This window comes from Natator depressus, chromosome 5 (assembly GCF_965152275.1).
Source record: "Natator depressus isolate rNatDep1 chromosome 5, rNatDep2.hap1, whole genome shotgun sequence".
NCBI lineage: Eukaryota > Metazoa > Chordata > Testudines > Cheloniidae > Natator > Natator depressus.
The window spans coordinates 41,495,179-41,522,078 of NC_134238.1; the positions used below are offsets into that span (position 1 = coordinate 41,495,179).

Sequence of the window (26,900 nt, forward strand, 5' to 3'; positions counted from 1 at the left end):
AAAGTGTAATGCTGTTGCAAAAAAAGCAAACATCATTCTGGGATGTATTAGCAGGAGTTCTGTAAGCAAGAAGTAATTCTTCTGCTCTCCTCCATGCTGATTAGGCCACAACTGGAGTATTGTGTCCAGTTCTGGGCACCACATTTCAGGAAAGATGTGGACAAATTGGAGAAAGTCTAGAGAAGAGCAACAAAAATTATGAAAGGTCTTGAAAATATGACATATGAGGGAAGATTGAAAAAATTGGGTTTGTTTAGTATACCCTTGTTCAAGTAAGTGGAACCAAATTAAGGTGTTTTGCTTGCCAAGAGAAATGCCAACTGAGATTTGGCCTAATTTATTTTTCCTTGTGCCATTTCAAATTTGGTTTCTTGATAGTTTTCAAAGTTTTAAATACATTAATTAATGGGCTACCTGCACACTTTTCTTATGTACTTCAACTTCTGGCTTAGTAATTCCCTTTTTTTCCCTCCAAAACCACCAGGGGAGTAGAGAGGATAGGTTCATACCTTTTACAAGCAGAGTCACCTTTGGCATTTTTTGCCATGCCTAAGAAATATTTTGCCACCAATCATCCGGTGCCTTCCCAGCCACCTTAAAACTTACTGATTACTATCCCATTCTTTTAAAAAATAAATGTTTTATCCACCATGCTCATGTTGGAATGCTTATTTTGCTCACTTGAGTAGTTCATTAAAGGGTGACTGTTCATATCGTTAACATTTAAGCACATGCACAGTTGTGGCCTTGGTTTTATAAATACAAAAAAAGTGTTAAGGTTGCCTAACACTTTCCATTATTAAAAAAAAAAACCTTGTAGTCTTTCTTTGGAGAGCTTTGTTGCTTCCATAGCTTGCAGTAGGGTTTTGAAATTTTGCAGGAGGGTACAAGTAGATTCATGGAAATTCATTCACATTTGGCTGAGTTATATGCTGTAGAAAATCACCAGTTCCTGTTTGAGCTGTTCATAACAAAACACACATTCCTTTCTTTCTCTAATTAAAAATAGAATAGATGATGTTACAGCAGCGCATCCACCAGCCAATCTGCATAGCTCAGACTGCACTGTCTTGCACTCATAAGTCAATTATGAGCAAGAAATTACCACCAAAAAAACCTTTAAATGTATTTTCTCAGTCCATCAATAGCTGATATTTTCATTCAGAATACTTAACTATCCATTTATCTAATAAAAACAACAAAAATCCTACCTCCCAGCCAATCTACTCTTCTCTTCTGCCAGCTCACTTGTCTAGTCCTCTGTGTCTGCTCACCAGATATTCTTTTGGTTTTAGATAAAAAGTTGGGTGATTAGTGTAAATCTAAATCAATCTACAAACACCATTCTGTTTTGTGAACAGAATTGGATTGTAAACTGTACTGTGCCCTTCACTTTTCCCTGTGACTTCCATCTTGAGCTGGGTCACCCAGGAGATATTAGAAGAATTTCTTACATCTAGCAGAAAAGGTAACAATGGGAAAGTAATCAAAATTCCTCAGCCTTGATGGACTGCTGTTCAAATGTGTTTATGCTAGAACAGCAGGCTGTCTGCAATTCCATGGGAACTACTAGTTCCAGTTTAGATGCATGAGGAGGAGAGGCCTGTGAGTTCAGCAGCTGATTACCTGACAAGTCCGAAGGTCACCTGACAGAGGAGGCCAAAATTTTATTTAAGGGCCAGATTTTTGTGTGCCCGGGTGCTCTCACTGTCCCTCTGTAGACAACCAGAAGAATGAGCAAGAAGAGTGAGATGCAGGAGGGTACTGGGACCCTGAAAGGATACCAACCAAAATCCAAAGGGCTTTCAGAGTGGTAAGGACACTAGAGGGAGAGGGGTTTTACGTGCAGGTGTTTGTTACTTTTATCTATATCTGTATCTCTTGTGCTTTGTCTGTCTGTTTAGAAGTTCCTTTGTAAAGTCTGTGTGCTCCCTTTTTCAACTATCACAGGGTGCTTAAAGGGTTAAACAGTAAGGGGTGGAGCTCTGGGAAAGGGATGCTTAAATTGGTGGGCAGAATTAGGGGTTCAGCACTGGTCTTGAGGCCTTGGATAGCTGGATCACTCGGTCCAGCCTCCCAATAAGATGGTACAGGGTGTCTGTAGGCTTGGTGTGTGCCAGAGAGGCTGGAATAAGAGACAGTGTCTGGATGCTGCTCAGACCCAGTAAATTTAAAGGCACATGAGATCCAAAGGTTCGGTCCAGTACAGCAGCCTGGTGTCAGACCACAAGCATGAGCTCAGCCAGGGTTGTAACAGAAGTTATTCCCAATACCATTCCTTCATTTTAAGCAGAAAAGTGACACCCTTAAGCAATACATTAAATCTTGAGGTACACTCTCAGTTAATGACAGATGACTTCAAGAGGCCTCCTTAATTATATCTGGAACATTAGTCAAGCCTCGCAGAAGATTCTTCATAGTGTATATCTCATACATTGGTTTAAAGTTTCATGCCGTATTAGGCTTGTTCTATCAGGAGATTTGGATGGCATTACTTGATGCAGGTCAAATAGAGACTTCATGCTGCAAGTGGAATGTAGCTATTGGGTATTTCAGGTTTTTGGAAATAACCTTTTGTTGTATAACAATTTTTGGAGCACTATAGTTATGAGTTATAGTTTCTAGCTTTTTTCAATTCCTGATAACTTTATTTAAAATCTTTTGAGATACAAATTTCTCTGCTTACTCTTAAAAGTGAACTTTTCTTGGAAAACGTGTGTTAAATTTGTTCAGTTTTTGTTTGAACCATAAGAATAAAAAAAATTGTTCTTTTCTTGTAAAACTTGTAAATACGTAGATCATGGAAATTATGCATGTTTTGATTTTCTGATACACACACGAGTTTAGAGTACTAAGCCAATATTTTAATTTTGGAACTTTTTCATCTCTGTGTTGTTGTTGTTGAATTACAGCATAGATCAGAAAACAAATTTACCAGAAGACAAATTTAATGAAAATATAATTAAAACGATTGTAGTTCTGTTTTAGTCCCCATCCCAACTCCCCAGCTCCATTTGCTATCCCCATCTTTTATTTTCTGGGCTTTATTAATTTAACAAAAACATAATTTTTGTCTACTTGTAACTTTCTTTTAAAAAGTTGTTTAAGTATTAAGTTGTGGTAATCATCAGTTTACATATAATATAATTTTTACATACCTACATGTTAAGTATTAAAAAATGCATTTTTCTTCTTCAGAAGGGGCGTCAAACTTATTTGATGGATAGAGATGGTTTCTCTTTTTAATTAATCTCAGTGGGCATGGTATATTTGTGACGGCCAAATGTTTTGTAATGTTTTTATGAAGCCAGTGTATACCTCAGTTTCCCCTGTGTGTTGCATTGTTACCTGGTGGGTGAAGAGAGACTGTGTATGTTCTTGGGGCAGGCTAAGACACAGGTGTGAATGATGCCTGGTTGTCTGGGGCCTTAGGTCCCATATCAGCAGAGCTCTTGAGAATACAGTGGCAGATCCAATTGCCTGGATGTGGACACATAGTAACCAGTGACCCAGAGAGATCTAGACTCCCTGCCTCTCAGCACGGAGGCAGAGCCACATCTCCCCAGTTTAGATATTAAGGACTTGTGAGGTGGAAGTTAAGTATTGGCTACTGGAGGAGTCAGGGGGATGCTCACTGGGAAGTCTGATTGAGGAAGTCAGACTGACAGCGGGAGAGAGCTTTGAGCTCTGGCTAACTAGAATGTACTTTGCGGTAACCTTCATTTCTCTGTGCTATCCAAGATCTTCCTATGCTGTGTTCTAGTCAGCTACATCACTGACTGTCACGGCAGATGCTTGTGGGAGGTTCATTGCTCACTAAGGTTAAGTTTCCCTCAGGGCTCTGTCTTACTATGCTCACAGAATGGAGCTCACAGTGTAAAGCAGGAGTGGTAAAGGCCCAATCTAAGGAAGCAGTAAAGCGGCATGGCTTACCCTGGAGGAGGAGTGGGACCCCCTATGGAGTCTGGCACACTGAAGGGGTCCTCCTAGAGACTGTTCCTAAGCTTACTGCTGAGGGTATTCTGCACCAAAAAATTAAAAATTCTGCACACAATATTGGAAAATTCTTCAAAATTCTGCCGATTTCATTTGTCAATAAATAAATCTGGAGGCTCCAGAATGGCAGTGGGTAGCACAAACCACTGACTGCACAGAGGTAAGAGATCACCCTCCCACCCCGCGCAAGGACCAGGATTGCCCCAGAAACACCCGGGGGCCCTGCCCCTCTGTGCCAAGCACAGTAGCTGTAGGCAGGCAGGCTCAGCCCAGCAGGATACAAATATGGAGGGCTTAGCGTAGGGAGATCCAGGTGTGGGGTGATAGGCTTCTGTGTGGGGCAATCTGGGTGCGGGCAGCTTGGTGGGGGGCCCGGGTGTAAGGGAGATCTGGATAAACAGGGGCTTGTTGGGAGGGAGGGGTTCTGGGTACAGACACAGTGGGACTCCGCAGGGGGATCTAGGTGAAGGTGGTTGGGGCTCAGCAGGGGGTGTCTGGGTACAGGGGGTGAGGGTTGTTGGGATGTGGGGTTGGTGGGGGGGTTCTGGGTGCAGGGGGTGAGGCTTGGCAGGGCAATCTGGGTATGAGGTGGGTCCGGATGCATGGGGATTAGGCGGTGGGGGAGCAGCTCCCTGTACAGTGACCCCCTCCCCCGCCACGGCTGAGGAGCAATGGTGGCAGGAAGTGGGGGTTTCAGCGCTTCCTGCAGCTGGAGAGGTTTCTGGGGGTGGGTCTGACCCAGCCCGGGCCGTTCCTTACAGGGGAAGAGGAAATTCTGTCCTCTCCAGCCCAGCCAGGATTAGTACCTGAGCCTGGCACAGAGTAGGAGCCACTGGCTGAGGTGTCCCCAACTCTGCTCCTCCCGTGATTTACCACTTTGCTGGCTGCTCTGTGCACCCGAAACAATGCACCTGCACTGCTGGGGAGTGGTGCATGACCACTCTCTTGCAGCTTCCCTTTGCTTCCCTGTCAGAAAGTTTTTTTTTTTTTTGTGGCAGGGAAGCAAAGAAATCTGTGTGGGACATGAATTCTGTGCATGTGCAGTGGTGCAGAATTCCCCCAGGAGTAAAAGTTGGGGCCATAGCACTATTCCTGTGGATTTGACAGTATTACCTGAATCTACACCGGGACTACCACTGATTTGAATTAGAGGTTTGCTGAATATTTAGCTGTTGGTTCAATACTTTATTGTTGCATTCAGAGTCACTCAGTGAGAAAATATTTACTTTTAGGGCTTTGCTATACTATGCAAGTTAGAGTGCATTAAAGCAGCCCCGGGCACCCTAACTCCCGACCTGTCCACACCTGCAAGGCACTTACAGCGCCTGGACTCTGCAGCTGGAGCACTCCTGATAATCCACCTCCACAAGAAGCATAATGCTTGCTGCGCCTTGGCTGAAACGCCCCAGCGTCAGTGTGAGTGAGGTGTTGTATTACTGCGCTGTGATCGGCCTCCTGAAACGTCCCATAATCCCCTTAAGTCAAGTGGCCACTCTTGTCATTGTTTTGAACTTGGCTGTAGGAATGCAGATATCCCCTTTCAAAACTCTGTTTCTGACAGCCGGCATGTTTATCAGCACCGGGACAAAGCAATCATTACTGTGGAATACTGCTTGCTGTGAGTGTGTGAGAGCGAGGTGGGCGGGGGGGGAGGGGTCTGCTGCTGTCTGAACTTACAAGACAGCATGTTGACACACTTTCAGCACCCCAAAACTCCCCCTTTCTCCCCCCACATACACACAACACACTCCCTGTCATACTCCACCCCCACCACCCCCATTTGAAAAGCATGTTGCAGCCACTTGAATGCTGGGATAGCTACCACAATGCACTGCTCTCTGTGGCATTGCAAGAGCTGCTAATGTGGCCACGCCAGTGTGCTTGAATCTGACAGTGTGAACACACTGCAGCGCTTTCCCTACTGCGCTCTCCAAGGGCTGGTTTAACTCACAGCGCTCTACATCTGCAAGTGTAGCCATGCCTTTAGACCATCACAAAGGTAGCCCTTTGTTTCTCTTCCTTCCCCACCCTTCTTTTTCTTTCCCTGTTTCTCTCCTCTCTCTTCTGTTCACCCCTGAGCATTTCCTACCCTGCAGAAGTTATTTCCCATTTCTTCGTGGGCTTCACTCCTACACTCCACATTGCATTTGCTTACATGATCATTTGTGATTCTGTATGTTGTAAATATTTAAATATTTTGGTCTACTCAGCAAATGCTGCAACTTGTCTCACTTACTGGTATGAATTAATTTGAGGCTGAGGGTGGTGGTGTGTGCTGAGGAATGGTAACCCTCTTTGCTGAACCTGAGAAACAGGACAGTTAATCTTGCCTTGGGGTGAGTAATATTACATTGACACTGAAGAGTCAAAATTGGGCTTTAGAGTCACCATCCCAATGAAATTAATAGGAGGTAGGAAAATTTCCACCTCTGAAGTTACCTTCACTGCAGCAGGTGGTGTTGTTTTACAGTGGGATAACTAATCTGCATTAGCTGTCCCACTGTAAAATCCTGTTGGAGTCAAAGCATTGTAGTTTTAATAAAAACTTTAATGAGAGGTAGCTAGGTGAGGCTAATGCTGAATCCCCACCTGTGATTGGCCTGTCTTAACTTACCTCACAGCAAAACTACAGTGCCATGTCTGCATTAGGATTTTATGGTGGACTAGTTAATGCATAAAGAACGAGGAGTACTTGTGGCACCTTAAAGACTAACAAATTTATTTGGGAATAAGCTTTTGTGGGCTAAAACCCACTTCATCGGATGCATGCAGTGGAAAATACAGTAGGAAGGTATATATATACACAGAGAACATGGAAAAAATGGGTTTTGCCATACCAACTATAATGAGACTAATCAATTAAGGTGGGCTATTAGAAGGAGAAAAAAAACTTTTGTAATGATGATCAGGATGGCCCATTTCAAACAGTTGACAAGAAGGTGTGAGTAACAGACGGGGGAAAAATTAGCATGGGGAAATAGTTTTTACTTTGTGAAATGACCCATTCACTTCCAGTCTTTATTCAAGCCTAATTTAATGGTGTCCAGTTTGCAAATTAATTCCAATTCTGCAGTTTCTCATTGGAGTCTCAAAAAGAAAAGGAGTACTTGTGGCACCTTAGAGACTAACCAATTTATTTGAGCATAAGCTTTCGTGAGCATAAGCTTTCGTGAGCTACAGTTCACTTCATCGGATGCATCCGATGAAGTGAGCTGTAGCTCACGAAAGCTTATGCTCAAATAAATTGGTTAGTCCCTAAGGTGCCACAAGTACTCCTTTTCTTTTTGCGAATACAGACTAACACGGCTGTTACTCTGAAACCTGTCATTGGAGTCTGTTTTTGAAGGTTTTTTGTTGGAGTATTGTGACTTTTAGGTCTGTAATTGAGTGACCAGGGAGGTTGAAGTGTTCTCTGATTGGTTTTTGAAAGTTATAATTCTTGACGTCTGATTTGTGTCCATTTATTCTTTGGCCAGACCAAACAGTCTCTACGCAAATGTACATGGCAGAGGGGTATTTCTGGCACATGATGACATATATCACATTGGTAGATGTGCAGGTGAACAAGCCTCTGATGGTGTGGCTGATGTGATTAGGTCCTATGATGTCCCTTGAATAGATGTGTGGACAGAGTTGGCAACGGGCTTTGTTGCAAGGATAGGTTCCTGGGTTAGTGTTTTTGTTGTGTGGTGTGTGGTTGCTGGCGAGTATTTGCTTCAGGTTGGGGGGCTGTCTGTAAGTGAGGACTGGCCAGTCTCCCAAGATCTGTGAGAGTGATGGGTCATCCTTCAGGATAGGCTGTACATCCTTGATGATGAGCTGGAGAGGTTTTAGTTGGGGGCTGAAGGTGACTGCTAGTGGTGTTCTGTTACTTTCTTTGTTGGGCCTGTTCTGGAGTAGATGACTTCTGGGTATTCTTCTGGCTCTGTCAATCTGTTTCTTCACTTCAGCAGGTGGGTATTGTAGTTGTAAGAACGCTTGATAGAGATCTTGTAGGTGTTTGTCTGTGTCTGAGGGATTGGAGCAAATGCGGTTGTATCTTAGAGCTTGGCTGTAGACAATGGATCGTGTGGTGCGGTCTGGATGAAAGCTGGAGGCATGTAGGTAAGTATAGCGGTCAGTAGGTTTCCGGTATAGGGTGGTGGTTGTGACCATCGCTTATTAGTACTGTCGTGTCCAGGAAGTGGATCTCTTTTGTGGACTGGTCCAGGCTGAGGTTGATGGTGGGATAGAAATTGTTGAAATCATGGTGGAATTCCTCAAGAGCTTCTTTTCCATGGGTCCAGATGACGAAGATGTCATCAATGTAGCGCAAGTAGAGTAGGGGCGTTAGGGGACAAGAGCTGAGGAAGCGTTGTTCTAAGTCAGCCATAAAACAGTTGGTATACTGTGGGGCCATGCGGATACCCATAGCAGTGCCGCTAACTTGAAGATATACATTGTCCCCAAATGTGAAATAGTTATGGGTGAGGACAAAGTCACGAAGTTCAGCCACCACGTTTGCCGTGACATTATCGGGGATACTGTTCCTGACGGCTTGTAGTCCATCTTTGTGTGGAATGTTGGTGTAGAGGGCTTCTCCATCCATAGTGGCCAGGATGGTGGTTTCTGGAAGATGACCACTAGATTTTAGTTTTCCTCAGGAAGTCAGTGGTGTCTCGAAGATAGCTGGGAGTACAGTAGCGTGGGGCCTGAGGAGAGAGTCTACATAGCCAGACAGTCCTGCTGTCAGGGTGCCAATGCCTGAGAGGATGGGGCATCCAGGATTTCCAGGTTTATGGATCTTGGGTAGCAGATAGAATACCCCTGGTTGAGGTTCTAGGGGTGTGTCTGTGCAGATTTGTTCTTGTGCTTTTTCAGGGAATTTCTTGAGCAAATGGTGTAGTTTCTTTTGGTAACCCTCAGTGGGATCAAATTGTAATGGCCTGTAGCAGCCTCTATTTTCTATGCCTGTTATCCTGTGAGGAAAAAAAACATGCTTTTCTGGGCAGTGAAAACAAAGCCTATCATTGTTTCAGGCTGTTTGCAGAGTTAGGAAGACAACAGCATCAATTACACTTAATTAACATTTGGAAGTTCTCTGCAATCATGAAGGCCAGACTCTTAGTTATTTAAAGGAATGAAGTTTATATTCTGCATAATCTGAACATGTCTTGCAGGCCACATAAACCCATCAGGTGGTCTTGATCTATAGTCTGTCTAAATTTGGCAGGGGAGAAGGGGAGCACAATTAGTTACTGAAAATGTATCTTAGTGTAATTGATTGAAGGCTGACCCAAAGGCTCTGGATCAGGCCCTTTATTTGCCTTACTGATCTATGAAAATCACTGTTGCAGTGGTTCTCTGGAGTGTTGGTGGGAGCCTTTCCTGATAGAGCACAGAATGAAGCATTTTGAGAAACAAATAGTGGGTATCAAACAGGTATTGTGAGAGAAGGTAGTGCATGAAAAAGGATATTTCTCATATGAAGTGGTCCTCGAAATGAAAAATTGGAGAACCACTGCATTAATTGGTAAATGAATTAGTTTTTTTATGGTTTAAATTAAACATTTTTCTGCCTGTGATTGAGTTTAATAACTTAACATAGTTTTTTCTGTTCTTTATTTAACAGGCATACAGGAGTTTCCAGAAAACATCAAAAACTGTAAAGTTTTGGCAATTGTTGAGGCCAGTGTAAATCCAATTTCAAAGTAAGTGTTTGTTTTGTTTTTTTTTTCATTCTGATAACAAAACCTAAACTTCCTTGTATGTCTGTATAGCTACATATGGCGCTCGTAGTGCCTCCCATAATTAAAGTTGCCCAGCAGGTCCCATTATAAGATGCTCTTTTTCAGTTGCTTACAGCTTTGCCAGTCTGTAACTGTCCAGGCTGAAATTTTCTATGCTGGATGTTTGACTCAGGTTGAGTTTGATTTAGGGATACAATCCTCCAGGATTGTCCTGGAGACTCCAGGAATTAAAGATTAATCTTTAATTAAAGGTAATGTCATGTGATGAAACCTCCAGGAATTCGTCCAACCAAAGTTGGTAACCCTAGTTTGATTAAAGCTTCAGCAAAAACAATTCAACCATTTCTGCAAACAGGGTTAGAGGAAGAATATATATTTGCCCATGGTTAAGAGAAAAACAAACAAACTGAATTCTTATGACTCTTTCATTGTGATGTGCTAGTGCCCCCATGCTCTGAAGCACAGACTTGAAATTTAGCAGGGAGATAGCATGTCCCTTACACCAGGCTATCTAATGTTTGTATGACTGTTTGCCCAAATTTGGCCAAGTTATAAACTTTTGAAAATTTTCATTTGCCACAGCAAATAAATAATATAATAATAATTACTGTATAGTAGCAACTTGTTCGAGTTTGGCAGGTAAATTCTCCAGAGTCCATCTGCACTGATCAGGCCCAAGCCCAGGACTGCAGGCTCTGAGCAAGAATTTCCCTGCAATTGCTGCTCTTGGCTGCTAGAGGTGTCTGTGGCACTGGAATGAAGAACAGTGAGACTGTTTCTGGTGTCCAATCAGCATGGAGGCAGAAGCAGCCTGATTGAAATTCAGATCGGACAAGAACTGAGCCAGGATGGGGAGATAGATTGGGACAAGGAGCTGAGGCAGGGAAATGAGACTGGGACCATAAGGGGGTTGTTGAGGGAGAGACGGGACTGACACTGGGACAGGCTGGAGCAGGCAATGGCAGAAATGGGCAGACTTGGAGGGGAATGGGGCAGTAGAGTGTGCCCACAAGAACATACTCCCCTCCAGAATCTGGAATTGAACCCAAGGTTCTTGGGTCTCCCCTGTCAGCAAATAGCAATGGATCTAGAGCAGTGGTTTTCAACCTTTTTTCATTTGAGAACCCCTACAAAATTTCAAATGGAGGTGCTTTGGATTTCCTTTGGAAATCTTAGACATAGTGTGCAGACTCCCACGGGTCCATGGGCCACATGTTGAAAACCACTGATCTAGAGGCTGATCCACACAGAGGATGACACAACCTACAACTGTTCTGAGTTACTCCTTTACCTCAAGTGGCAGAGGCCTGTGCTGTGGATCTAAGAGTTCCAACCCTGTTGATGAACCATGTGGGTATCAGTATGGTTCCACAGGATGGAATTTTATTTTTTTTCAATTAAAGAAAAAAAAAACCTTACACACACAACTACATCTAAAAGCATGTTAAGGTTGCAAAGTCAAGCACTCAAAAGTAAGGTAACCTGTGCAACCTTAATTCAGCCCCCTTGTGCATTTGCATTATGATGCAGTCTTCACATGATTATGTACTGTGTTTTTCCACAGGACCTCTGCATCTTTGAGTGCACAGGATGGACAGTGTTCTGGAAACTTATCAGGGTTGTGTAATGAATGTGGCTGTTGTCTGTGGAACCTAGGGTAACTAGACAGAAAGTGTGAAAAATCGGGACGGGGGTGGGGGGTAATAGGAGCCTATATAAGAAAAAGCCCCAAATATCGGGACTGTCCTTATAAAATTGGGACATCTGGCCACCCTAGTGGGAGCCCTGCTTCATTTGAGCAGAATTTGGAAGGAGTTTAGTGAATGAGGCAGTTGAAAGGTGTGTAGTGAATGGGGAAGAGAAAGCATGGACTTAGGTTAAATCAGTTGAATGCTGCTCTAAAAACTGGATTCTTTCCCTGCCTTTGCCACAGAGTTCTTGAGTGATGCTAAACAAGTTACTTAAACCAAACTTTTCATAGGTGCTCACTAATTGTGTGTTCCTTATTTTCTGGGTGGCAGACTTGAAATCCTTGGGTGAGTACTAATAGGTGCAACTGAAATCACTGGGCTAGAACACAGTGTGTTATATAATGCTAAATACTGTGAAAAATCAAGTCCTAGATATCTCAAAGTGGGCAACCAAAATTAATGAACAGTTCTGACCTTAATTTCTTTGATCCTCACTTCCTTATCTTTAAAATGGGGATCATACCACCTCACCACACACAGGGTTGTTGTGCCAATCAGTTCATTAATGTTTGGGAAGCACTCATATACTTTAGTGAAGAGTGCCATGGAAAAAGCCTATGAGGAGCTCAGTATTCAGAGCAAGGTTTGAATATGTGTAGTAAATAAGACAGTGTCACATGTTGAAAAATAAGGATAAAACAAGAATAGCTATTGGTTCTGTGAATTCCATCTGTCCTGTGCACTGAATGAGACAGGAGTTCAGGGGGAAGCAGAGGGAGGAAGTGACCTTGTTATTAAAGACAGTATCTTAATGGATACACATATGGGAGGTGACTTAGGGTTGCACAGACAACCTTAATTCTGGCATTTCCTTACTTTCCTTACTTTTGCTTGATTTTGCAACCTTGATATTCTTTTAACATAGTTTTTGTGTGTAGTTATATACACATCATCTTTTTCAATAGATATATACAAAAATTAAGAAAGGGATTAACATTTTTTAAAATTTTTATAACCTTAATAAAATACCATTTGAAAATAAATCCAACATTACGTGCATGCACATATATAATTATATAATGATTTATATTTTAATGTGTAACTGTATAATTACATAATTATTGCTAATTAAGTAGAAGGTAAACTGTACTAAATTTGTATTGATTAATTGATCAGATGATCCACTACGCTCTAGTCAGTTTAAAACTATTGAACTTTGTAGGCATAAGGGCTGAGTGGGTATGTTGGATAAGGATAAATAAATAAGTAAATATTTATTGATATAGCACACACTGCTTTACATGAGGGTCAGATTTTTGTTATCTTTGTAAGACTATAAGGGTTAGAACCTCTTCCCCCCCCCCTTTTTTTTTTTTTTTTTTTTTTTTTTTTTTAAGATTAAAGTTGAAATTGTTCAGGAAAGTATGATTTGGACAATTTCTTGGGCTTCCCTTTCACTATTGGAGTGTATTTTTCAAGTCTTGGTTTTGGCCCTAAACTGAGCTTTTAATGGAAGCATTGTGTTACCTTACTATAGAGACACTAATGTTTACATAAACTTTTGGTTTTTAAAACTACAGAAGGTGCAGGGAACCACAATACCATCTCCTAGGGTGGGCAGAAACGTGTAGATTCTCGGCTGACTGGGAACATTATTTTTGTGTTTTACTTTAATGTCGAAGTCAAATCTTTTAAAATAGGAAATTACTGCTATTTCTGTTGTTTCTACTGCTATTTCTTAGGCACCTACAGCCATAACATTTGAATGCCATTACCAACATTTTTAGAAGTTGCCAGTTCTCTGAAGAAGGTGGACAAATGTACATTAGTCTTCCTCAAATATAAGTTGCTTAATTAAAAAGAATCCAGTCTGTCTAGTTTATTTCATGGAGCACAAACCATGGACCATTTTGCATATTCGTCTCCTTGGATAAGACTTGGCAGAAGCGATGGCTCTTGTCTCCCTGGTGACAAGATTTAGGCTTGGCCCAGTTTCTAGAAGTAGTGCTAGCACAGGTGGGATTTCTGCTGAAAATGACCATCACCCCACTTCCACCCTTAAAAAACAAACTAACTCAAAAAGTTTTACTAGTTTTTCGTTAGCTTCGGTAGCTCTACTGAGTGCATCTTCCACAGTGGGTTGCAGTGCGAAAACAAGCCTTTCAGATAACTAGACCATAACCTGTTCATAGCATTGAAAAACAAGGGCCTTGAAACTGATTCTTGTATGAACAGTTAGCCCAGTGCAGGCTGAGACAGCCTTGTAGAAATGCTGATAAGCCTTAATTTTAGCATATATGTTCATTATGCTATACTAAACAAATTATACTGTGTTATAAGAGAATACGATATAATTACCTATGCTTCATTGAAACAAAAACACTACCTAAATTTTTTTTTTGTTTATCTAGGCTTCCAGATGGATTTTCCCAACTGTTAAACCTAACACAGCTGTACCTGAATGATGCTTTCCTTGAGTTTTTGCCAGCCAATTTTGGCAGGTAAGTTTAAATTTGAGTCTGAAAACCCTACAATATTAATTCTTTCTTCTTAACTATTCAGAAAAGGTTTTGCTGCCTCTTAAGCAAGTAGTGGAATATAAATCTCCAACAAGTTTTTCATGTATTACATAGCTTAAAATAAAACAAAAAACCCCAACATACTCTTTGGTAGATCTTCCTGAGTGTTCTATTCGTACCCTTGAGAAACCTTACCAGACATCACTTACTGGAAAATAATAATTAGATGCTTGTCTCACTTCATGAGGTAAGTCTGTCTGGTTTTAAGTATGAGAAACTAATCTTGCTGAAATACAGCTTGGTCACCATTTAAAGGAGCAAAACAATGTCTGTCTTCAGCAGTCTATTTATGAACTTTCCATCCGTTTCTGGTAGACACACAGATGTTTTTACACATTAGTAAACTTATGTAAACCAGTGATTCCTGAACTATTAGTGCTTGGGAACACATAACATATTCGCTATCAGTTACTCACAGAACCCTGTGTGATGGGTTCCCCCCAGGGTGTCACCTGGAACTGGGGTACCACTGAGCCCTTTGACCCACCAGCCTGGGCTCCCTCTCACACTGTGCTGCTGTGACAAGCTGTCAAGCCTTCCAAGCTTGCACTTTCACCAGCATTCACACAGACAGGGATACATCCAACTGCAGTTACATGCAGACTCTCTGACCAGCCACTGCATGAATCAACAATAGAGAGGCTACAGTGAAAATAACTACCAGATTCCCAGACACTCTCTCACCCCGCTGGAGTATAAACCCAAAATTATACTGTCTTGCACTGCACAGGGAACTGTACAGTGTAAACTCAGAGGTCACCCCTCCCCCAATCTGAAGAGGAAATGCAGCAGCCCCCTGAGCTAAGATTTTCAAGTGCTTCACTCTAAACTTACTGGTTTAGATTAAAACATTAAATAAATTTATTAATTACAAAAGATAGATTTTCAGTGATTATAAGCGATAGCAAACAGATGAAAGCAAATTACCTAGTAAATAAACAAAATCACAAACTAAGCTTAACACACCCTGACTGATGATACAAGTGGGCTGCAGATTCTGAAGGCACAAGCTACACTTGCTTTGCAATTTTGAATCCCTAGGTTTTTCCTACACAAGCTAGAAATCCCCCTAGCCTGGGTCCAGCACTTCCCCCAGTTCAGTCTTTTGTTCCGTAGGTGTTTCCAGGAGTTTTTTGGTGTGGTGACTGTTAGCCGATGGCCAGGGATGTTTGGTGAGGTGCCAGCTATGCCCGTTTATACCATCTGTGACTTTAACCGCTAGGACGCACTGTCCCTTCGCGGCGGGCAGCCCGGGCTAGGCTGACAGATGCCCCAAGGTCCTAACCACCCATGACTTTAACTGCTAGAGCTCAGAGCTCCTTCGCAGCGGGCAGTCAACACTGACTGACAGGTGCCCCAGTGGCAGCACTAAGAGCCTCTCCACACCCGTGACTTTAACTGCTAGAGCTCAGAGCTCCTTCGCAGCGGGCAGTCAGGATTGACTGACAGGTGCCCCAAGAGTTTGCCCCGTGGAGGCGGCACAACTCAACGCTAGGCTCTTAGTACTCTCACCTAATGGCCAGGCTTTATAGCCAAAACGGCTGAGGTTCTTTAATTGTGTTGGCTGCTTTACAGTAAACCAGAGAAACAAGTCAGGCTTATGCATAAATGGTTACCAAAATTTATTAAACTAGATTCTAATCATGTGGTTACAAAATTGCTAGTGCCTACTTATTTAAATGTAGAGATGTTACACACACAAACAAGTTACAAAACTGAAGCTACAATCCCAAAGAAAGAAAACAAAGTATAGAGCTCTATTTCAAAATATGTGTACACTAAAGATAGGAGATCAGGTGTGGGTGCTTCTTACCCTCCTTGCATCTCTCGATTCCAGCGGTGCCAAGCCAGGATCGGTCACTCAATTCCGCGGAAAGACGAATAAGGGACAAGGCTTAGGGACCCTCTTAGCTGCAGAAGCCTTGGGAGGCTGTCACTTATCTGACCAGCAGATAGATAGTGAAAAGCACTCAAAAATCATGGTGCTGTAGGTCCCCTACTTATACCTCTGTACTCCTTTATTCTCTTTCTCCTTTCTTGTGCCAAATTGGGGCTGGTCTATCTGGGTGATGCCAGCTCTCGCAAGAGTAGTTTACACTTGCAAGGGAGAGAAACAATAAGTGTCGACTACTGGACATTCCTTTTATTAGGGTAAATATTTTCCCACCTAGGATGTTGGTGTGTGTGCATCATGCTGTTTAGTAGGGGCTAAGAGCCATGTCTGTCACAGCGCCTCTGCCTGCTGTGAGCCCAATTGTTGTATATGTTCCCAGAGGCACATTGTAGCAGCACACCTGTGCTTCTCACAGCTTCAAAGGCTGTGCTGGAATTCATGTTAAGTGCCCTGTGGTTTTGGCTTCCGTTTCCCAGCAATGCTGGTCGGGGGGGGGGGGGCTGGCTGTCTGTCTGTCTGGCTACAGTGACTGAAGAACAAGAGAGGATGTCACTCCCTGCCTTATATAGCTTTAGCATGTGGTGGGAATCCTTTGTCCCAACCTCAGTTTGTGGAAAAAACCCTGGTATCCAAGATGGAGTCCAGGGTCATCTGGCCTGGTCATATGCCCTTGCATACCTTGCTGAGTCAGAGCAGCAATTGCTTACAGGCTGGCGAAAACATTCACAGGAAGGTTAAATTCTTCCAGGGTCCATTGTTTTTGCTGATGGACCATCAGCACTGTCTGGCTTCTTCATTGTTGTACCAGAAAGGCTAGTTGTGGGTGTCACCCAGAGTAAGCACAGTTGAAATACAGATACATAGTCAATATTCTTAACTTTAGATACAAAAATAATACATGAATACAAATAGGATAATCCTATTCAGCGAATCATAACTTTTCCAGTGACAGCTCACATGACCCATCGTGTACAAAATGCATTATAATTATGCCATAATCATATCATGATCATATCACGGAAGAATATGAGGTGCAGTGTCATACCCTATAAGCAAACTTGCTCTAAATCAGAGTTTAACATGAGGCAAATACTTATACCCTACCCTTTAAACTCCGGGTTAATTTTTCAGTGCAAAAATAAGATAATATAGTTAAGAAGAACATTATTTTTAGGCCAGTACTGTCTGTCCTTTCCTCCTGGTTCTTTTGGTTTGTCCACTTCTGTTTTGTTGCACTCTCCTTCCCTGTCCTGTCTGGCTCTTTCTTTCAACCCTTTTCTCCTCCCATATCTCACCCAAACTTTTCTTTCAGAGCTACATCAGTTTACACCAGTTGAGGATCTGATCCTTGGAGTGCAAGTGACTAGGATCCTATAATCCTAGTCAATACAATTCCGTAAACAAGTGCTCAGAAAAGTGCAGAGAGCAGAAGCATAGCACTACTCTTCTACAGTTGCTGAAGTAGTTTGGCAGGCCAGTAGGCGCTCAGTGAAAAGCAAGAACAAAAGTAGTCTATTATCGATGCATTTAGTAGTCATCTGAGACACTCACTTTTAGGAAATTTCCACTACATGCATCTGAAGAAGTGGGTATTCACCCACCAAAGCTTATGCTCCAATACGTCTGTTAGTCTATAAGGTGCCACAGGACTCTTTGCCACTTTTAGGGTTGTTGGCCTAGATCTCTGTTTTGTATGTATTCATTTCCTGAATTCAGTATTTTAAAAAATCAGATACACTGTACATTAAACATTTTGATTACAAATAGGTTGAGAGGGATTGTTTTCTTCACTTCACTCTTAGAACTGAGCCATGAGGTATGTCTACATTTTGAACTGGATGTGTAAATTCCAGCTTGAGGACATACCTCTGCTAGTTCTCATTGAGCTAGCATGCTAAAAACAGAGTGTAGCCACAGCAACAGGAGGACCAAGCTACCCTAAGTAGGATCCCATCTGAGACTCTAGGTAGGTCTTCGAGGTGGCTAGCCACTCACACTATCATGGTTACACTTTATTTTCTTTATGCTAGTGCAGGTATGTCTCCTCAAGCTGGAATTTACACCTCTGGCTTAAAGTGTAGACATACTGTCATGGTGTTCTGGGTATAAATCAGACCAGTAAAGGATTGTGTCACTACTTATCCTGCGACCCTGGGTGCATTACAATGCTTTTCTGCTGTAGCTCCGAGCCTGGGATACTCACAGCTAACAGGTAACAGTCTGTGTGCCAGACAACCCTGGTTCAGCAGCTGACCCCAAAACCTTCACAACCCCATTTCCACCAGACTTGGTTACAACCAGCAAGTGACCCCAACACACCACATCCCCAAACTTCCCCAAAACCATGTGCCCTGAAGTGTCCAGCCCTCACCTGGGCCACTCAGACAAATATTAAGGTTTGTTGCTCCTTCAAAGAGACAGAAGCCCATTACATCTTATTAAAATAATGGGGGTAATTACACCCTTCCCTTCAAACACAGCACTGAGTTGGTTTATAGTAAAAAATAAAACAAATTTATTAACAAAATATACGTAGGATTAAGTGATGTCAAGTAAAAGAAATAAAAGTGGAGATGGTTACAAGCAATTAAAAGTGAAAATACATATCTAATGGTCTAAAACTTAATCTTGCAAGGTACAGGCTTTGTTCAAGATGATTTCTCTCACCAATCTTCCTTCTTCCCAGCCCTGGCTGACTTCCCCTCAGTTGGGATCTTCCACAGAAGTACAAGATGCTTGGTTCCCTTGTCTTCCTAGATGAAAGAACTTTGCCTAAGCTGTTTTCTCACCTATTTTCAGTTCTCTCCTTGGTTGAAGGACCAATCTTTCTCAGCTTGCAAGAGCTCTGGCCCTTGTGGCTGTCTAGTGATGGATGCCAAAGATGGCATCTGCCCTTGCTTATATCTTCCAAAGTTCAATGGACTTGTTTCAGAAGGCAGGATAACCTCATGCTGTTTTTCCCTTCGTGTGGGCTTCCAATCCCTACGTATGTAAATGTGATTTCCATTGTTTTGATTCCACCATCCTTAATTTACATCGGAGATAAGTAAATAGCTGTTATTTTCCCTCCTGTCTGGGAGAGACCTATATCTTCCTTTGTTTGGACACAAACTGTAAAAGATAATATCAATGGGTACTCATAATTCCTTATATAATGTTAATACATACAGTTCACAACGATACTAATCACCAGTGTGTCATAGGCTTTCATAAAAGACCTCACTCTACACACTTTTATAATACAATAATATTGTATACAATCTGTTGACTCAGTTGCTTATCACTTGAGATTCAGCCCCTCCCCCCATCTTTATATTTGTTAGTTTGATAGCTTTGTTTACCTACTATGTAAATGGACCTTCATTGTCTCTGCCTGGTGACCAGGCTAGTCTAAGAAGCAAATGTACATACCTTTGTCTAGGGCTGATATATTTACCAACTCTCCCAATATGTCTGGTTTAAATACATTTTAGTCATTCTAGCCTATATCCATTACTTTTAATGCACACTGTGTATATAACATCATGCAAGAATTATTGATCAGTGAGTTTTTAGTTTTCCAATTACCTATCACATGACATCTTTTTAGATGCAGATTATAACCATAGTGAATTGATGTACTCTGAACTAGTCAGGCCAGCTGAAACTCTCTACCTGATTCCAGTGAGCCTCTTGCCTTGAGATGCTTTTAGCGTCACACCTCTCCCATTAAAAAGTTACAGGGAAGTTAGCTAGTGGCTAACCCAGAGGCAGCCTTTCAGAGCCCTCTCTCCTGGACATGGCATCTGCCACTATATTTTCTTTCCCCTTTATTTAGAAGAAACCTGGTTTGTCACCTTTGTCTGTTTACAATCTCCAGGACTTATCAGAGACTATACATAATTCCACCTACTGGCTGGCTAAGAATTGTACACATCCTGTGCAATTGATTTGTTACCTTGTCTCCTTCACCACACCCCAGCATGCTTGATTTTCACCCACCTATGTCTTTTAGACTATAAGCTTTTTGGGGCAGGAACTTCAATTTATCGTCTTTGTACATCACCCAGCATGATGAGATCCAGTGTCGTTGAGGCCTATAGGTGGTACTGCAATATAAAAGTGTTTATAATAATAATTTAAAAATTTAAAATTAATGGGAATTGGGATGCAAATCCCTTAATAGCTATGAAAATCTCAGCCTTGGTTTTTAAAATATACAGGTGCTGACTTAAAACACCCTAACTTCTAGGCTAATAGAGCTGAACAGGAATTATTAAGACCTTATACCATCAATTGATTTATATATTTTATTTTAAAAAGGCTTTAAACTGCTACAGTTACAGTAAAATTTCCTGAGATAAGGTGGGTGAGGCAGCATCTTTTAGTGGAACTTATCTTTTATTCTTACCTATTGTCTTCTATTCTGACCTGAAGACTAGCTCTGTGTGGCTCGAAAGCTTGTCTCTCACCAACAGAAGTGATCCTATAAAAGATATTACCTCACCCACCTTCCTCTAATATCCTGGGACTGACTGCTGTAGTTACACTCCATACAGTAAGATTTCCTGTTTAGTAATGTGCTTGTTCAGTTACTTAGTTAATTAGTCTTGTGTATGAATAGAATTATGGAGCGAAATTAGAAATTGCAAGACAAGTAAATTTTTTCATCTGTACTTGTTACATATTTGAAAATATTAGAAATGAGAGAGAATAAATTAGAACTAAAATAAACCCCACAAAACGTGCTTTAAAAATATTTTTGTTTTTGGTTGTGCATTCTGCAGATTTTTGGCATCTGTTTGAGGCTCACTTTGATACACATTTAAACTATTATATTTTTGTAGCAGATTAGTGTGCTTTTTTACAAGTTTTCTGAGCACAGCTGAGCTTTAGTTACCTATTAGTCTGAATGTGAAAACAAAGTATAAATGTCATGTGATGTCTGCCTAATTTATCTGGAGTAAGCAATGTCAGACAGAGCCTAAATGTAAACCAGTTGGCTATCTCACTAGCTGGTGCACCAAAGAGCACTCTTCCAGCCACAGGATTTCTGTCCTTTTCATCAAGACTTGATTTAATTTTTTCAAAATAAACTTGTTAAGGAAAAGTTCAAAACATCAATTGTGTCCTTTCCCCCTGACCTGGAGTCTTCTGCAGGGGCCTATCTACTCCCCTCAGGATTACATTCTGCAGACTATCTGCCTGGGAGTCAAGTCAAGGCAAACCTTTCTGATCCCATCTCCTTCCTAGCCTGCTTGCCTGCAGGATTACACTCTGCAGGCTATCTGTCTGAGAATCATGTATAAACTGTGTTCTTTCCTCTGCCCCAGGACCTCTTGTCTCCCTACCTCCTGCAGCTCCCATCCTCAGCTAAGCTACTTGCTCACTTTTATGAGAACCATTTGATCTTCAAGCTATCATGTGATCCCTAGCCTTACAGCCTCAGGTGAGGGGCAGCTGATCAGTCTGATTGGGCCCGGCTGATGGGATGCAATTGAGCTCAGCTCCCCTTAAAAGACCAGCCATTCTGATACTAGCATTTGACTGTAATAATTTCATTGGTAGCAGTCTACAAAAATCAGAAGCTTGGGACAAATCATAACAGTCTGATCTAGTGAGGTACTAGGTGCTAAACACACTCAACTCTTATTAAATTAAGTTAAATTGATATAGATTAACACTCCAACAGGTTTCACTGTCTAGTTCTGATTTGAATGGCTGTCCTTTTTAGCTTCACTGCCAAAAACCTACCTGAGGTTAAAGAGTGTTGAAGGAGCCTAGCACTTCACAGGAATAGGGCATTATGACAGTGAAGCTAAATAGGATAGTTATTCAGATCTGAATTGCACATTAAAATCTCCTAAAGAATTCTGTATTTCTTTAATTAGTTCAGATCTTCTCTAAGGAAATGTTTCATTTAATCATAATATAAATTTATTTAAAGGCAGAGATAGACATTAAGGATGTACTATACTCCACCACATAAAGCCCTATATAGGTGGAGTGCTGAATGGTTGAGGAGGTGAAAGCCAACTTCCTCCACCCCCCAAAACCAGAATCAAGGTACTGATCTGCTAAACATCTTCCTCCTGCTTAGACTGTGGATGCTATTTCAACCTGTTCATAAACACAGATCTGCACCTTTAGCCCACCTCCAAAGTGGCCTTCTACTCCATCTCATGTGGCAGCAGTGCAGAGACCTACCTTTTCCTGACGTGTAGGGTATGTACAGGTAGCCTTCTATAGCTACTCAGTGGATTCCCTGCTCAGCTATATTTTATTCTATGTAGATCCTGTTTTTTCAACCAAAAGAAAACGGTCATCAGCCACTTTGCAGTTATTTTATCAACTATTGAAATAGACCAGGATATTACTTCGCCCACCTTGTCTCTCTGATATCCTGGGCCTTACACAGCTACAACAACATTGGATATTGAAATAGAAGTCTTGTATGATTACAAAGGAATGACTTTCATTTCTTGACCCAAATGTCTAATTTTGATGGACCCTACACTTAAATACATTTTGTGTATGCTTCTAACTTAAATCATTGTTTAAGGCAAATCCAGGATGCTTGAAGAAACCTTTCGTGAAGTCCTAATTTTCTCCTCTGAATAGTGGAAATTATAGGAAGTAGGTACTCTCAGTACCTATTTTGTTTAGATAAAAGCAGGTGGTGAAATTGGTAAGGTGCAAAAAACTGTGGTCTCTTCGATTCACTTTTTACTTTGGATAATTATATACATTAATTCTAATTTGTATCTAAGGATTGTATTTAATATATACATATGTGTAAGAAGTGTTTTGAAACTGCTTTGCTTCCTCCAAAGCCTATGGAAAAAAATTAATGTGTAAAATAAAGAAAACTTTCTGAATTCTTCTTTCCAGATTTCTTTCCAGATTTCACTTTGATAAGTGAGGCCCTGCCTTTGTGAATACAGTCCATAATAATAAAGTTCAGGCTGAGCAATACTTGGCATCTGGTAAACACATTACAAATTTAGAGGTTGGTGTAGTAGAATAAATTGTTAATATTCACACTACTCTCCACATTTTCCTCAGTCATACAAATCAGATGTCAAAGTAGTATTTCTCACTGTGCTTGGCTTTGGTCTTCACTCATATTTTTTTTCTTTAAAATAAATACATATATATAAAATATAGTTTGCTTCGTGGTGGCTCCCCTGTGACTCTAGTTCAGCTACATAGTAGATGCTGGATAACAATTAGAACACTTGCACGTCCTCCACAACTCTGTTACAATTAGGTTAAATTACTCCTTAATGAAATTGCCCTATGTGACATTTTAGTAATTAGTACTGACTTCGTTTATTACAATCCAAATTTGAAACCTTACAGAACTAGTCTCAATTCCTACTGATCCAATAGTATGCAGCTGTCATTCTGTATTCAGTATTCATTAACATATAGAGTCAGAGACATAAGACTCTGTTTTACTGTAAGGATGAATATTGGCCAGGATTCTGGAGTTAGCCTCCATTGCAGTATATACAAAATTCCATTTCAGTGGCAGGTGCTCAGCACTTCTGAAAATTGGTTCATTCATGTCTAAATATACAAATCTGTAGGCTGTGCCTTTAAGCAAGGCTAATATCTGCATTTGGATTCTTATCTAATACTAACATAGCTGTGCAGCATTATAGGTGTGATAGCCTTTGGGTGAGATATTATACTGTTGTTTTTGTCCCATTGGAAGTTATAGCCCATAGCTCTATTCAAAAAGAGTACAATGATAATCCTGGTGTTTAGATCAGCACTTTTAAATAAAATAGGTTCTAGTGTCCAAAACTGTATATCTTGTCAAATAATGGTTATGGCATATGCCTACATAGACATCACATTCCCAGCTTCTGATTCATTGTTTTGTAGAGCACATTGGAATATTTTAAGAATGAAAGGGGCAGAATAAAGCCACATTCATTTCTACTTTACTCCATTGTGTCTTCTATTTTCACTTTTTTCATGAAAAGAAGACATTTGGGAAAACCATTACTTTTTCTACTGCTGCTTCTAGTCACTGATAAGCACTCTGAAGTGTATAGAAATGGAGCTGGTAAAGCAACAGCCGCTGCTGCTGCTCAGGTTTAAGTTTCTTGTTGATAGACCTGTTACCAAGGAGTTCAGCCTCAGCCTCTGGCACATGTGATCTTTGATGCTCAGAATCATTTTATAACTCAGCACTAGCTAGCTGTAGACAACCTTCCATAACTTTTGTAAATAAATTAATATGGCAGTGCTGTGAACTCATTTTTAATCTTACCTTGCCAGCGTTGTACAGTCCATATTTCAAAAAGTTGGTTCAGTAAAAGAGATTACCTCACCCACCTTGTCTTTTAAAAAGATCTTAATTTTCCATAAATTTTGTACTTTTACATAAACTAACAATGCAGTGTTAAGATTTTGAGGCATTAATCTTTTAATGTTCTCTTCAATTTTACAAAAATAATTTTGCAAGATTCAGAGGTTGCTACAGAGCAGAATGCTGATTATTTTAGCCTCCTGCTTTTAATAGTATTTATGATTTAAAATGTTTTTCTGAATTAAAGAACTTGTGACCATGCTGAAAAAATAAAATGTCTGAAATATATATAATTCTATTTGGAAGTAAAAGGGGTGGTTGTAATGTGACTTTGTAAGCATATCTTCTTGGAAAGTGAAACTATATATTTGATGTTGAGCTGTATTGATGCAGGATCTTAAACCAAAACAGACAGGAAATCAGATTTAATGGAGTTACTGAACTAATTTTCTGCTGACTGTGGTGCTCATACGTGGTATTAAATATTTTAAATTTTTGTGTTTAAAAGTTGAGCTGTAATGTGTACAGGCTGCTTAGATAACAGTGGACAAAATAATTCCTGGAATATTCAATTGAAATAAACAGTTACTCCAGGTATGAATTTGGCCCATTGTTTAAAATGAAATAAAATTACTTTAGCTTTGTTAGTTGATCTATAAACATTTTTTTTAATGAAGCCCCAAGTTTATCTAAAATATTAAAATGGATACTAAAAAACTGAATTTTGGTATGACTGAATGAAGTGTGTGTTTTTTGTTAAAAGTTTGAACCCCAGATGTTGCAGGAGTATTACACAACTCACTTTTGAGACACGTGTCATGTTGCTTTCCTTTTTGATTTTATGCATTTTGGATTAGTGTCTCATAATACATACCATATTTTCTGCTGCAAGGAGAGATTTCCATTTCCCAACAGTGCAAGGAGGTTTTTTCTGTTGCCTTTTTGTGGTAAAATAACATGTAAAATATATGTAGTGTGCTATGATCTGCATAGACGTTACATACTTAATATAGGTGGAATACATAGGGACATCTATAGTTAAGGTTGTCTAAGGGTTTCCATTTTAAATAACCATCTCTGTTCGATTCCCGTATACCAGTCAAGATATTTGGATGTAGTTCCTGAAGGCCAGCAGATGAAGTAAAACTTTCTTTTGATCACCTCATCCTTCCCGTACATATAAGAGGTTTTGTATCTCCCAGAGTTCTGATGTGTTTGTCTCAGTAGGTGGAACCAGCTGAGGAGATAACTTGAACATAGGAGAAAATGCAATAAGTCTAAGGAAGGCAACAGAAACAACGTCTCTGTTCTGTTAGTGATTCATACAGCGGGAAGAAGTGGTCTGGCAGCGTTAGATGCAGATGAGGTCAGAAGAATTGGAGATCATTTCCAGTGATACTCGTAAAAAAAAAAAAAAAAAAAGAGGAGTACTTTTGGCACCTTAGAGACTAACACATTTATTTGGGCATAAGCTTTCCTGGGCTAAAACCCACTTCATCAGATGCATGCAGTGGAAAATACAGTAGGAAGATTATATTATAATATATATATAATTATATATATAATAATATGAGAGAGAGAACACAAACATGAAAAAAAGGGTTTTGCCATACCAACTGTAATGAGACTAATCAATTAAGGTGGGCTATTATCAGCAGGAGAAAAAAAACTTTTGTAGTGATAATCAGGATGGCTCATTTCAAACAGTTGACAAGAAGGTGTGAGTAACAGTAGGGAAAAAATTAGCATGGGGAAACAGTTTTTACTTTGAGTAATGACCCATTCACTCCCGGTTTTTATTCAAGCCTAATTTAATGGTGTCCAGTTTGCAAATTAATTCCAATTCTGCAGTTTCTCATTGGAGTCTGTTTTTGAAGGTTTTTTGTTGGAGTATTGCGACTTTTAGGTCTGTAATTGAGTGACTAGAGAGGTTGAAGTGTTCTCCGACTAGTTTTTGAATGTTATAATTCTTGACATCTGATTTGTCCATTTATTCTTTTGCATAGAGATTGTCCGGTTTGGCCAATGTACATGGCAGAGGGGCATTACTGGCACATGATGGCATATATCACATCGGTAGATGTTCAGGTGAACAAGCCTCTGATGGTGTCGCTGATGGGATTAGGTCCTATCATGGTGTCCCTTGAATAGATATGGGGACAGAGTTGGCAATGGGCTTTGTTGCAAGGATAGGTTTCTGGGTTAGTTTTCTCCAATCCCTCAGACAGAGACAAACACCTACAAGAACTCTATCAAGCTGCCTTAAAACTATAATACCCACCTGCTGAAGTGAAGAAACAGATTGACAGAGCGAGAAGAATACCCAGAAGTCACCTACTCCAGGACAGGCCCAACAAAGAATGCCACTAGCCGTCACCTTCAGCCCCCAACTAAAACCTCTCCAGCGCATCATCAAGGATCTACAACCTATCCTGAAGGACGATCCTTCACTCTCTCAGATCTTGGGAGACTGGCCAGTCCTTGCTTCCAGACAGCCCCCCAACCTAAAGCCAGTACTCACCAGCAACCACACACCAAAAACACTAAAACAGGAACCTAAATTTGTTAGTCTCTAAGGTGCCACAAGTACTCCTTGGTTTTTTTGCTGATACAGGCTACCACGGCTACCACTCTGAAAACAGTGTTATTCTAGGAGATTTGCAGTTACTGAGGTGAGCGTGAAGTGGACCAAAGGGCCTTCAAGTCTAG

The 26,900-nt window shown here is 40.8% G+C and overlaps 1 protein-coding gene across 5 annotated transcripts in view; it reads left to right on the plus strand.

The window, feature by feature from the left end:
* ERBIN (erbb2 interacting protein) overlaps positions 1-26,900 on the plus strand; it is a 208,224-nt gene that overhangs the window by 114,521 nt on the left and 66,803 nt on the right. For all 5 annotated transcript variants that reach the window (XM_074952640.1, XM_074952637.1, XM_074952636.1 and 2 more), the window contains 2 exons: positions 9,608-9,686; positions 13,828-13,917. In XM_074952640.1, the coding sequence (XP_074808741.1) occupies positions 9,608-9,686; positions 13,828-13,917 (169 nt within the window). The remainder of the gene's footprint in view (positions 1-9,607; positions 9,687-13,827; positions 13,918-26,900) is intronic.